Below are 13,682 nucleotides of genomic sequence, written 5' to 3'. Positions count from 1 at the left end.
CTTCAGTTGTGGACTGTCCAAGGCGTCTACAACTGCTACCTCAGCAACAACCTAGCCTGTAGACTTCGGACTGATTTGGAGTTCCATACCTAGGTTCTAGAACAGCTACCAGTGCTCTATAGTTGTGCCTGTCGTCTGCTGACAACTGTCCAAGTATTTCCAGTGGTTGTTCCCTTCAGGCTCGTTGCCAGGTACACTGCTTTCTGCTCCTCTGTCCATCCATTCGTTTCTGCCTAGGTGCTCTAATTGTGCTCTATATGCTTCCCATGGTGCCTTCCCATCGAATTCCTGTGGCCTCCTTCATACTAGATCACCCCTATTGCTGACACTCATGTCTGGAATCTGTCTTCTGGCAGGACTGAAGATGTCTGCATTAGGGTTTAGCTGCAGGGTCTGGAAGGGGCTTCCTCTTTTCTGGGGCTGATTAGGTCCATGGTTAATATATCCTCCCTGTGTAAAAGACAGTAAATCGTCCTTTAATGCATTTAACTCACTTTAAAATTTACTAATATTTTCCATTTGTACTTCTTGTTTTCTTTCTTGTTGCAGTTGCCATTGGTACTGGATTTCTTGCCACTGCTGTAGTCTATCTTCTTGTTCATTTTCTTTCTCCTCCATCCACTGCTGTAGTCGCTCTTCTTGTTTATTTTCTTTCTCCTCCAACCACTGCTGTAGTCTCTCTTTTTGTTTATTTTCTCGTTCTTCTTGTTTCTTTTCTTTTTCCTCCAACAACTGCTATAATATCTCTTCTTGTTTCTTTTCCAGTTCTTTTTGTTTCTTTTCTTTTTCCTCCAACAACAGCTGTAATCTCTCTTGTTTATTTTGCTGCTCGAGCTGCCACTGTTGCAGGTTTTCTTGCCAATGCTGTTGTCTCTCTTCTTGTTTCTTTTCTTTTCCTCCAACAACTGCTGTAATATCTCTTCTTGTTTCTTTTCTCGTTCTTCTTGTTTCTTTTGCTGTTCTTGTATTGCTGCCATCAAATCTGCTATGTCGTAGTTTGATTTGCCACTTCTCGTTCCCATCTCTTTTTTTTTCCTTTTTCTGACATCAATTTGTTATGTATCTGCTTGTTTGTTAATTTCCGGTAGAAATTATTTCCACGGAACTTCAGTGATATAAGTCCTTTCATGATTAAACCAGTTTATTCTTTCTCGATACAACTTTTAGTAATACAAAGAATTTCCAAAGTCACTTTAAACTTAACAATCTTTATAATACACGCTATAAATCACAGTGATTCACACACTTTACTTACGGTGTCTACTGTTCGCTTGACTCAATTATCTATCTATATCTATCCGATATATCTCTTCGATAGCGCTGGTTTTTCTCGCCAGGCTTATATACTATAAAGAGGGCGTCTAGAATGCACTCGGGCCTTCATGATCCTTCGAGAAATTCCAGCGCGCAAGCTCTCAGCTTCGCGTGACTTCCGCTGTCCTAACAATAGTACAACAAAGGAACTGTGGTCAATTAAAAACGACACTACTAACACTGTGCCGACTATTTGATTGGTTTCATTTTTATGTATGTGTGTTATAGGAATTATTTTTAATTATTCTAATCCTTTGTGTGACTAATGATCCTGTTTTGATTTTAAAACTGTTATTTAGTTATTGGCTAATTAAGGTAATTTTACTTTTCTTATTAAATCTTTGGAAATTCTTATTTCCTTTAAAAAATTAAATATATTGTTTAAATGACTTATCGTAGGTTTTTAACTTTGATTACGGTGATGACACAAACCCACAAAAAACTGGTTCTTGAAATACTTCCGGAACTGGCATATTCCTAGCTTTGTTCTTCAAATAATTCCATAAACGAAGTATTCTTAGCTTTCTTAAACCCTTAGTTGTGGTGAAAGGAACGTGGTTCTTGAAATATTACCAGAACCGAAGTAGTCTTAGCTTTTTTAAACCTTTAGTCTTGGTGATAGAAACTCGGTTTTTTTTAAATACTTCTAGAAGCGAAGTAGTTTTAGCTCTATTAAATTCGTAGGTGTATATACACACACGATTCTGAAAATACTTTCGGAACCGGAGTAGTCTTAACTTTAATAAATCCTTAGCAGTGGTGAAACAAGCCTGTTTCTTGAAATACTTCCAGCACCGAAGTAGGCTTAGCTTTTTTAAACATTTTAATAGTGATGAAACAAACCTGGTTCTTGAAATACTTCCAGAACTGAAGTAGTCTTAGCTGTATTAAATTCTTAATAATGATGTCACAAACCTGGTTCTAAAAATACTTGCACTTTCAAGTCATTAGGTAAAATCTTGAGAAAATGTTTTGCCTACATTTGTAAAGCTGTGTGATAATGATGCACTCAACAGGGTAATTAGAGTCTGGATTTTTTACCAACAGTGGTTTAAAATGTAAACATATTCTTGCCCGATTAAGCAAAGTTTCTTGGAACTGCTCAGGAGTAGTGTTTTAAACGTTATACCTTATTTATCTTCGAGTTTGAAACCCCCTAAAAAAGTAAAGATCAAGTTCGACCCTATTCACTGAATCGCCACCCTCCTTGATCACCCTTCCAACACGTAGTTTCTCTCTACTGGACTTTTTTTTTTCCGTATTAAAGGTGAAGACTATTTACAGCAGCAAATAATTATAACACGTTAATACACGTGTTATTAATTGTATAAATACAATATCCTATGTTACCGAGTTTTATGAGTTGTCAGGTAGGAAACATGATTATAGTTAATGATTTCAATGATCACTGGTTTAGATAGATTCAGACACTAAAATAAGTAACATAGGTATAACTGCAACACTAGTGTGAAGTTTAGTCATGGTGGATATAAGTAGTGACAGTGAAACAAAATACGTAGATTTGACTGCAACACTAGTGTCAAGTTTAGTCAAATAACATATATGTAGTGACCGTCTTGAAACGACTTTGTACGTCACAATGAATACGCTCGTTTCTGTATTATCGTAAAAGGTAACTTGTATAGCTGTGATATCTTTAGTTAGATTACTTTTGTTCAGAGGTTGTTAATAATAATCTAGATGTTTACCATAATATCATCAGAATGTTGGTACTCAAACGTGTAGCATACAGTGTTGATATATCTAAGTGTAATATGTATACGAATTATTAGTGTATATAAATTCATATATAGTATATCGACATTTTTTTAAATATGTGGGGTCGCTATGCAATAGCGCGAGATAGTTTCTTACTTCCTTGGTGTAGACCTTTATCACAGTTTATTATCACTGGTGTTAGTTATACACGGTGTTCTTTCACATCGCTAACTTCACTAAAAGACTGGAAGACGATCATTAAAGACCTTTTTTGGAAGCATGGCTGGCAAGATAATGTGACGTTTTAGATTACAACAAGACTGGACTCATATACTATTACAAGACTAGACCATCCATATACTGTTACGAGATTAGACCATATACTATTACAATACTGGACCCATATACTATTACATGAATGGACCACATACCATTACAAGACTGGACCCATATAATATTAAAAGGCTGGGTCCATATGCTATTACAAGATTGGACCCATTTAAGACCACAGGACTGAACCCATATATTTTTAGAATATTGGACGACATACTGTTACAGGAATGGAGCCGTATACTTTTAGAATATTGGACGAAATACTATTACAGGAATGGACCATGTACTATTACAGGAATGTACCATGAACTATTACAAGACTGGAGCCATATACTTTTAGAATATTGGACGAAATACTATTACAAGACTGGAGCCGTATACTTTTAGAATACTGGACGACATTCTTTTACAGGAATGGACCATGTATTATTATAAGACTGGAGTCATATACTATTAGAAGATATAATATGAGTATACGTAATAAAGTATTACAAGACTGGAACCATATAACATTATATGACTGAACCCATATACTATTACACGACTGGACCTATGTACTATTCCATGTGTAGAATGGTCATACAATGTGAAATACCATAGAATAAGTTACTCCGATAACGTGAAATATCTCCTTCAGAACGATCAAGGAATTATTTTACACAGTGTTGGAAGAGGCTGTGTGAACAAAACCGACGGAGGAGAAGAACAGTCAAGATGTGCTGATTTCTTTTGTATCTAATGCACATTTGATAGTTATTTTTACCCCTGTTTCGCGTACATGGTAGTAATCTGCTCATGACTAACCATCAATAGGCTGGACCACCTATCTTTACTTTAAAACAATATTTAGTTGGCTATATTTTTAAACACAGTTACTTCGTACACAAATAATTCTAACAATTGAAATTTTTTTTGTTTTTTTTTTTACCGGAATTCAAGTTTTTTTTTAGGAATGTTTGATTTGTATTCAACACTCAGCAAACAAACAAATAGAATAGATGACTCGCCGGCAGTCTGCTGTGATTTGATACTTCCGCAACATGAAGTTTTCTACGCACCACCAAATAAAATAGGAGCTTGGGCTGGTTATCTTTGTGAAATAAACAGAGTTCCGAACTGCAACATGTTTTGGCCAATCAGATCATTATTTTTTTTATAAATACATTACTACCTTATCCCACAAACAAGTACTTCAAAGGAAAGGCTTATTGTTAGCGCCAGTCTGTATTATAATTTCTGTTAATGTTATTAATATTATACAAGCTGAACTTTAAACATAGCTTATGGTAAAGCAGTTATGTACCTTAGGGCTATTGTATCGTTGCAAGGGTACAGAAGGACCTGTACTTCGTAAAGATGTTTATTTGCTAAATATATCATGCATGGTCATATTAGTGTGAAATACATTGTGTTCTTGAAATCTATAACCCGTGAAATATCTTAATGCAAATAAGAACAACTTATGTATTCTCAAAAACGTACCGGTTTCTATATAAATACATGAAAATTACTGGGAAAATAAAACAGCTAGTAAGTAGGAATATTTTATGTTACTCATTGTGGATGTCATGTTACATAGAGGGTTGAATGCATTATATTAAAACGATTTTTGAATATGCAAGTCAGCAACTGACGTTGCAACCGCAGCTGATATAAAGTCGAAGTAGAGCGGAACGTTCCAGAACTAGATTTGGATATTATTTTGCATTTTGTAGATAGTTAGATGCTTCTGAAAGTTATTGCTTTTGGGAAGAGAATGTAAAAATCCTTTTCAACACAAAATATTCATACACTTATATCATAAAGATGTGCGGAAGTCGGAGATTTAGAATTTCCAAATCGGGAATATACTTTGTACTGAACTGCACTGGAAAACAAAGGAATATTGATCAATTTGGGGTACTAGGACCATCCAGAAAGAGACTTACGACAAATCGTATCCCGCTGTGATAAGTAATGTGTGGTGTCTTGTAACATGTGAGAATCGAAAAACACAAAGGTCAATGGCAAAAGCCATCCACATGGCCCAGGCATTAGAAAGTAACATAATCAAGAAGGATATCTATGAGGAAAGTAACACAAGTTGCATCCACACATATCAGTTGAGCCATCACATACCTAAAGCACCAATAGAATGAAATGGGTATTCATGCTATTCAATTTGAATACATACCAGTCAAGTCCTTAATACAGTCCCTATGGATTTCTTTGCAATCGAGCTGTTGAAACGGGTGCTGGGAAACCGTCATCCTCCTATACTAGATATATTATGGACAGCATAAGGAATGAGTGGTGTGCTTAGAGCATGAAAACCTTAGGGCAAGCCTTTTGAAATGCAAAGTACGTTGTAGGGCTATCGTAAAGATGTACGGTTGCTGGGTAGAGTATTATTGGATGTGGTGACATAGACTGTAATGACGTAGTGAGGTTCAAAATAGTTTTAACATAACGCATTCAACCTCTATAAACCAACTAACGCTTTGAAAATAAGTAAAATATTTCAAGGCACACTTTTCACACCTAAAGTGACACAGAGTATTAATCCAGTACAGAAGTAATAAATGTGTTGATATGAACATTCAAGATACTCGAGTTAGTTACAGCTGTACCATCATGTTTTGATATGAACGTTCAAGAAACCCAAGTTAGTTACAGCTGTACCACAATGTGTTGTTATGAATGTTCAAGAGACCTGAGTTAGTTTCAGCTGTACCACCATGTGTTGATATGAGCGTTCAGGATACGTGAGCTAATTTCAGCTGTACCAACATGCGCTGATTTGGATATTCAAGATACCCGAGTTAGTTTCAACTGTACCACCATGTGTTGATATAAACGTTCAAGAGACCCGTGTTAGTTTCAGCTGTACCACCATGTTTTGATATGAACGTTCAAGATACTCGAGTTAGTTTCAGCTGTACCACCATGTGTTGATATGAGCGTTCAAGAGACCTGAGTTAGATTCAGCTATACCACCATGTGTTGATATGAGCATTCAAGAGACCTGAGTTAGTTTCAGCTATACCACCATGTGTTGATATGAGCATTCAAGAGACCTGAGTTAGTTTCAGCTGTACCACCATGTGTTGTTATGAACGTTCAAGAGACCTGAGTTAGTTTCAGCTATACCACCATGTGTTGATATGAGCGTTCAAGAGACCTGAGTTAGTTTCAGCGATACCACCATGTGTTGATATGAGCGTTCAAGAGACCTGAGTTAGTTCAGCTGTACCACCATGTGTTGTTATGAGCGTTCAAGAGACCTGAATTAGTTTCAGCTATACCACCATGTGTTGTTATGAACGTTCAAGAGACCCGAGTTAGTTTCAGCTGTACCACTATGTGTTGATATGAACATTCAAGATACTCGAGTTAGTTTCAGCTGTACCACCATGTGTTGATATGAACGTTCAAGAGACCTGAATTAGTTTCAGCTGTACCATCATGTGTTGTTTTGAGCAGGATAAAGCCCCTCAGAATGTTCACTAATGAAAACACTTGCCGTATATCAGATTCAGAACAGTGATGAAAGATGAAGTAAGACAGAAGTGTGTCAGTCCCTGTCGAAAATAACGTTTCTTCGTTTTGACTATCGCATAATTTCTATACAGTTACGATGGCATTACAGAACCTTCACAAAATACATTAACAAGTGCAGTATCTCTGCGCAAGAAGAAGTCTGATGTTCTGATTATAACATAGATCTCGGAGGTTCATTTTATTCGTACAATCCCTTTGCTCTTCATGATCATCTGCCTCTACCTTTCAAACCTATAAACGAAAGACTTTTTCATGATAATTGCATCGATGACAATGTTTTACTTTAAATTAGAGCCAAAAATGTTGCTAAGAATTTAAACAGTTAAAGCTTTTAAAGACATTTCGTTCGATTGAAAAAAGGTCTGCGAGTTCAAGGTCACATATTCCCTATTAATGACACTCACGTGATCAATAGGAAACAGCAACTGAAAACAACCATCCCGTCTGTTTGCGAGTTCAAGGTCACATATTCCCTATTAATGACACTCGCGTGATCAATAGGAAACAGCAACTGAAAACAACCATCCCGTCTGTTTGCGAGTTCAAGGTCACATATTCCCTATTAATGACACTCACGTGATCATAGGAAACAGCAACTGAAAACAACCATCCCGTCTGTTTGCGAGTTCAAGGTCACATATTCCCTATTAATGACACTCACGTGATCAGTAGGAAACAGCAACTGAAAACAACCATCCCGTCTGTTACTCGGACATCTAATTCATTCGAGTTCTTCCTATTCATGAAAGGTTTCATCTTTCCTTAGCAGAGTCTGATATACCAAGACTCCGATAACTGATCATCTAATGTTTGAAGAGTGTGAGAGTCATGTCCTTCGTATGTCTGATCCTCCGTGATGCTGCAGAGCAATTGTCACGTTAAGGGATACACTGATTACAAACTTACCTATTTTGTCCTCACAGGTGACGGACCTAAGTTACATAGTGATCTCAAGCATAAGTTTGACATACCATCATCATCTACTATTCTGAACAAAATGTCTTTGACTAGAATTCTTCTGCTGTTATGTATTGTTGTTGTTTGTTATTAATCACAAAGCTACACAAAGGGCTATCTGTGCTCTGCCCACCACGGGTATCGAAAACCTGTTTTTAGCAGTATAAGTCCGCGGACATACCGCTATGCCACTGGGGATCTTGCTGTTATGTATGAATGATGTTAGACAACGCTGGATTAGGATTAGTATCGCTCAAGTTGGAGTTTAGTGATCCATTTACCAAGATTTCTATTATGATTTCAGAGTAATTGTGCTTTCACTATTGATATTTTGTCCAGACTCAGGTGACTTCAGTTTTGCTACATTGAACATTCAAAAGACGTTTTTCCTAATGAGCTTTACCGTGATGTGCATTCAGAATGTGTTTATCAAGCTGGCAAATGGAATTACTACAGAAGTCAACTATAATACGCACCAGCCTGGGTCGGATTTAATCTAAAACACTTCTAGTTTTGTGAGAACAGTAAGAAACGTGATTCAGCATGCATGGGACTAACAGAAATATGAGATTTCCACAGTGGAAAGCACGTGCATAAACTAAACTTTTTTTGGACTGGAAATCTTGATCCATTATCTGCCAACTTTAAAACTAGATGGTAACTTGGTTTACACGAAGACAGTCTGGACGAAATGTCTGTGCTACGTGAAAGGTAAATGTACAAAATATGATTAAGACAGGTCTGAACATTGAAATGCTCTTTCTAAAATTGAAGACTAATGTCCTACTGAAGACTTTGATGAAGAGGCAATTGGTTATGTAATTACAAAAGCAGGTTCACTTCAAGACTACATAGAAAGTGATGGGATCTAACTTTCGTCTTACGAGAAAGCTGCAAAGATTCTGGTACAAAAGAAGAATTGTCGTCAGACATATTAAAAAATGCTGTAGTAAACAAATACCCATACAAGGAACAAGCAGTTAAAACATTGGAAATAATCTTGATGGAACAAAGATATAGTTATTGTTCGATATTCAATTTTAATACAGCTTCGAAAAAAGTGAATGTCAAGTGTGTTTTTTTTTAAATAGCGATTGGAATTGTATAGAAGCTTTGAGATAAATTAGTACTAGTTAGATTGTTTTCACCAGTTTTCATACATTGATACCCCTTTTGTACATCTACCTACATAAAAACTATCATTAAAGAAAGCATGGAAAAACTAGTAAGAAAATTTTAAAACTAATACTAAAATTACTCAAATAATTGTTAAATTATCAAATACGATTATGCTACTTTAGCGTGAGATTACACGCGAAATTTTTTTTAAATGTTTGACGAAGAGTTAAGCTTGTTAAAAAGATAATTAGTAAACATACAAGGTATAATGTAAATGCACTGATTGAGAATGGGTGTCGAGAGTATGCAACGCTACGAATCATGTCCTAAAACAGTTGTAAGGTATATACCCTTTTTAACAAGAATACATCATTTTCTACTTTATATAAACAAGCATTAATGCCCATGCTCTTGCTAGAACCTAAGAGGTTATATTTGGTAAAAATATTTTAATAAAAATATGCAAAGTTATTGAGCATACACATGAAGATTTGAAGTTAATATATACAGTGACTTGCAAAAGTCTTCACCTCCTGTGCCGGTAATCAACTTTAGTTATTTTATTGGGAAAGACATAACTCAAATGACAAAAAATATTTATTATATTAATCTCAGACCAGTTTCTGATGATTACAAAGAACAAAAGGTGCAATGTTACTAACTTTAGTGATATAACACAAAAAATCTTAAAAACACATGTTGCAATAGTCTTCACCCCTAACATGATTATGCAGTTAATATTTGGTTGAAGATCCTTTGGCAGCAATGACAGCTGAAAGTCGTTTTGTATACCTCCCCGCAAGCTTTTCTCAGTATGCTGGAGATATTTTTACCCACTCCTGCTTGCAAATATCCTCCAGTTCTTGTAAGTTGGAAGGATGTCTTCAGTGCACAGTAATTTTCAAGTCTCTCCACAGATTTTCGAGTGGATTTAAGTCTGGGCTTTGGCTTGGCTAGTCAAGGGCTTTAACTTTGTTTCTCTGAAACCATTCTTGGTTTGCCTTTGATCTATGTTTGAGATCAATGTCCTGTTGAAATGTAAACCTTCGACCGAGTTTTACTTTTTCAGCTGACTTCTCCAGGTTTACTTTCAACATCTGTGTATATTTTGCACTGTCCATGATTCCTTGAATGCGTACAAGCTGCAGAATGACATCCCTACAGCATTATGGATCCACCACCATGCTTGACAGTTGGGACTGTATTTGCCGGGTCATGAGCAGTGTTGAGTTTCCGCTTTTCACACCATTTGTCATTTGAACCAAAAAGTTCTATTTTGGTCTCATCTAACCATATAACTTTCTGTCACATTGATGTAGGGTTATTGAAATGTTACGGACATAGTCCATTCGCGATCTAAGATGCATCTTCGTCAGCAGTTGTTTTATTTCTTGCCACCCTACCATACAAACCTTTTTTGTGTAGGGTACGTGATATTGTCAAAATGTGTACAGTAACTCCAGTTGCTGCTACTGAAGTCTGCAGCTCCTTTAGTGTCACTGTTGGCTTGACAGTCGCTTCTCTGACGATTTTTCTGTTTGTTCGAGCGACCTTATTTTGGCAAGGTTGAGGTAATGTGGCACATTTTCCATTTCTTCACAACCGATTTTACAGAACTTAATGGCAAATTGAAACCTTTGAAATTAATTTATAGCCTTCTCCGGAATCGTGCTTCTGAACAATCTTCTCCCTTAGGTCTGTAGAGAGTTCTTTTCTCATCATTCTCAATATGTAGCAGTAAACCAAATTTTCACTTTCAAAATACTCTTCTTAAATCAATACCGATAGCTTTATATGACCTAAAGTATTTTTTCACATGGCTCTATAATACATTTTGGTATTTGATATCTTGTATTTACTTTAGCTGGGTAGTAACGTAAAGTTAAATCAATGATGGTAAGGACGGTGAAGACTTTTGCAACATGTGTTTTCAATATTTTTTCGTGTTATATCGCTAAATTGGGTAATAATGAATCTTTGTTCTTTGTAATCTTTAGAAAATGGTCTGAGATTAATATAATAAATATATAATAAGTTTATAATCAAATTTATTACCAGCACTGTGGATGAAGACTTTTGCAAGGTATTATAAAAATAATGAGTGGAACTGATTTTATTTTGTTATGTTTTTGTTTGGTTATATGGATGCTGATTAATTTATGTAAACACACTTCTTCCAGTCTTACTGGTTAGATTAGCTTCCATTAATTTTATGATTATATCATTATACATATTTATTAAATTTTATTTATTTTAATTTTACGTTTAGATATTTTATTTGTGTTTTAAAATTGAAATTGTTTAAATTTTAGATGAAAGGAAAATTTAATTTAGTATAATTCTATATCGTTATGTTAATAAAGGGAATAAATTTGTATTAAAATCTAATAACAATGTTCCAAACGTTTGACACAAAGTGGAGGAAGGGGCTATTAGGCCGATCCTCTTTAACAAACACCTTCTTATTCATGAGATATTTGGTTGACAAACATCTAGGTGTTGTGATCCAGACATGGTTTTTGAATTATTTCCGGCTACACAAGGTGAACAAGGTAGAACAGTTTATCATGGCATATGGAGGACTCCGTGGAGCTGTGGCCTTCGCTCTAGTCCTTGTTGTCTCAGAGGACCACATTCCTTCTAAGAAAATGATGGTTACTACAATCATAGCTGTCGTATATTTCACAGTTTTCCTTCAGGTAGGGCATAATATTAGCTCAGTTACTGAATATATGAAGCTTCTACTGGTTTTATTTTTGTTTAATCTTTAGAAAAGGGGTGCTACTTACTTCTACATTACTCTGATATCATGTCAAGCAAATTTTTGTTCTCTATTAAAAAAAGCAAAAGATACTATATTTTCTACCTTATTGTTTTTATTCCTATATTAATGGCCAAGTTATTTTCAGAAATGGTTAATTATTACAATGACAGCAACTCTCATGTTTTATTACATCAAACATTATTGTGAGTGGAACTAGTTGTGAGCATCTAATTTAAGTTGTATTCATCCTTAAAAAAACAACTGTTAAAGTTTTACCATTATCTTAATTTTGTTTGTCAGGGCATGACGATTGGGCCTCTAGTGAGATTTTTAAGAGTTCCTAAAAGCAATAAAACCAAACCTACAATGAATGAAAGAGTACACACCATAGTAAGTGGGAATATTTTTCATATGTATATATATATAAAATAAAAATTCAGGAACTTAAGTTGATATTCCGATCTGTGAAGTTAACAAGAATTGTAAAAAAATTAAAAGTGAGGTCAAACTGGACTCGAACCCGTTACTATTTACAAGTCAGTTGTACTAACCTATGGCATCACGAATGATTGTGGTAATCTCAGTTTTTTATATATAAGATTTATGGAATTTAAACAGTGCTTTCTTATTTTATTTTATCATTTAAAACAAATTGAATAATAAAGCATTTTACATCAAGACTTCCCACTGGACAAGTGAAAGCCAATGACAACTGCTTTTGGACAAGTAAAAGCCAATGGTAACTGGTGTAGCCAGTAGGAAATGTCTTTCACAAAATTTCCTGAGATAAGATAATGACTTAAAATGTTTATTGAACTTTTTCATGGTAATGAAAATGTTTCCGATAAAGATATCTGAATTACTACGAGCTATCACAATATATTCATTTTAGAGTTTTTGTGTTGTCCTACTTTTCAGTCAATAGACCATTTAATGGCAGGGATCGAGGAAATTGTAGGCCATCTGGTGGGAAATCGTCACCTTCGCGATAAGTAAGTTAATCATTTTTGTTATTTTCTTTAACTCACGAAGCTCGCTCCTTTATGCAACTATAAGATCAACATAAATAAACATCTAACTAAGTAACTGTCGATGAAAGGACTTCAATCCTGCATTTCTGCATAATTCAGAAAAAAATAAATTCCGCTAGGTAAAAAAAGACTTATTTTGCTTGTCAAATATGCTTCCTGTATACTACCAAATAAACACATTTAAAATATTCATTGATTTAGTCCTTATACTGTAACCCATATCCACGCAAGCTGATGATAGCGTATTATCATTATTAATTTTCCAATAAAGAAATATCCCACCAAATGCTATTTAAAGGGTAAGTAGTGCCTCCTTTCTGGCTTTTCTTATACACCTAAAACATTTCAAATGTGTCTCATGGTAACTACATGACTCCAATAGTTTCTAATCTTGATGCAAGGAAGAGCCAGGTCATCTATCTTGCGATTGGTTGAAAAGAAATGGTGTCATTTATTGGACATATACTTAGGCTTGTACACTTTTGATTATTGATTACTAGGTATACTCCTTTTTATTCTATTAAGTATAATTTGATAACTCCTCTTTTAGCCAGTAGTATATTTCTTTTGATTATTATGTATACTTGTTATTCTAATTAATCATATGTTCATTTTCTAACTAGTAATACTCATTTTCTAACAGATATATTTCTTTTAAACTAAAAATCTAAAAGGGCGCTTTGTAAATTAAATTGTTATTACGTTCTAATTCAAGTACAGGAGAAATTTCAGAAAGGTTAAATTCTGGGTTATTGTCAGGAGTTGTTACTTTGTTCATAAACAAGTTGTCATAAAAGTAAAGATACAAGTTAGCCATATTTAATGAGAACTTAGCACCCATAGAGATACCGATTACCTGTTTAAATACTTTATCATGAAATATTATATATATATATATATATATA

The 13,682-nt window shown here is 34.9% G+C and overlaps 1 protein-coding gene across 1 annotated transcript in view; it reads left to right on the top strand.

Annotated features, from left to right (window-relative positions):
- LOC106458872 (sodium/hydrogen exchanger 3-like) overlaps positions 1 to 13,682 on the top strand; it is a 67,565-nt gene that overhangs the window by 42,146 nt on the left and 11,737 nt on the right. Inside the window, exons 5-7 of the mRNA XM_013918428.2 lie at positions 11,479 to 11,681; positions 12,047 to 12,136; positions 12,665 to 12,738. Of these exons, the coding sequence (XP_013773882.1) occupies positions 11,479 to 11,681; positions 12,047 to 12,136; positions 12,665 to 12,738 (367 nt within the window). The remainder of the gene's footprint in view (positions 1 to 11,478; positions 11,682 to 12,046; positions 12,137 to 12,664; positions 12,739 to 13,682) is intronic.

The sequence above is a fragment of the Limulus polyphemus genome, unplaced genomic scaffold, assembly GCF_000517525.1.
Source record: "Limulus polyphemus unplaced genomic scaffold, Limulus_polyphemus-2.1.2 Scaffold525, whole genome shotgun sequence".
In the NCBI taxonomy this organism is placed as follows: domain Eukaryota; kingdom Metazoa; phylum Arthropoda; class Merostomata; order Xiphosura; family Limulidae; genus Limulus; species Limulus polyphemus.
This window is presented reverse-complemented; position numbering and strand designations above follow the sequence as displayed.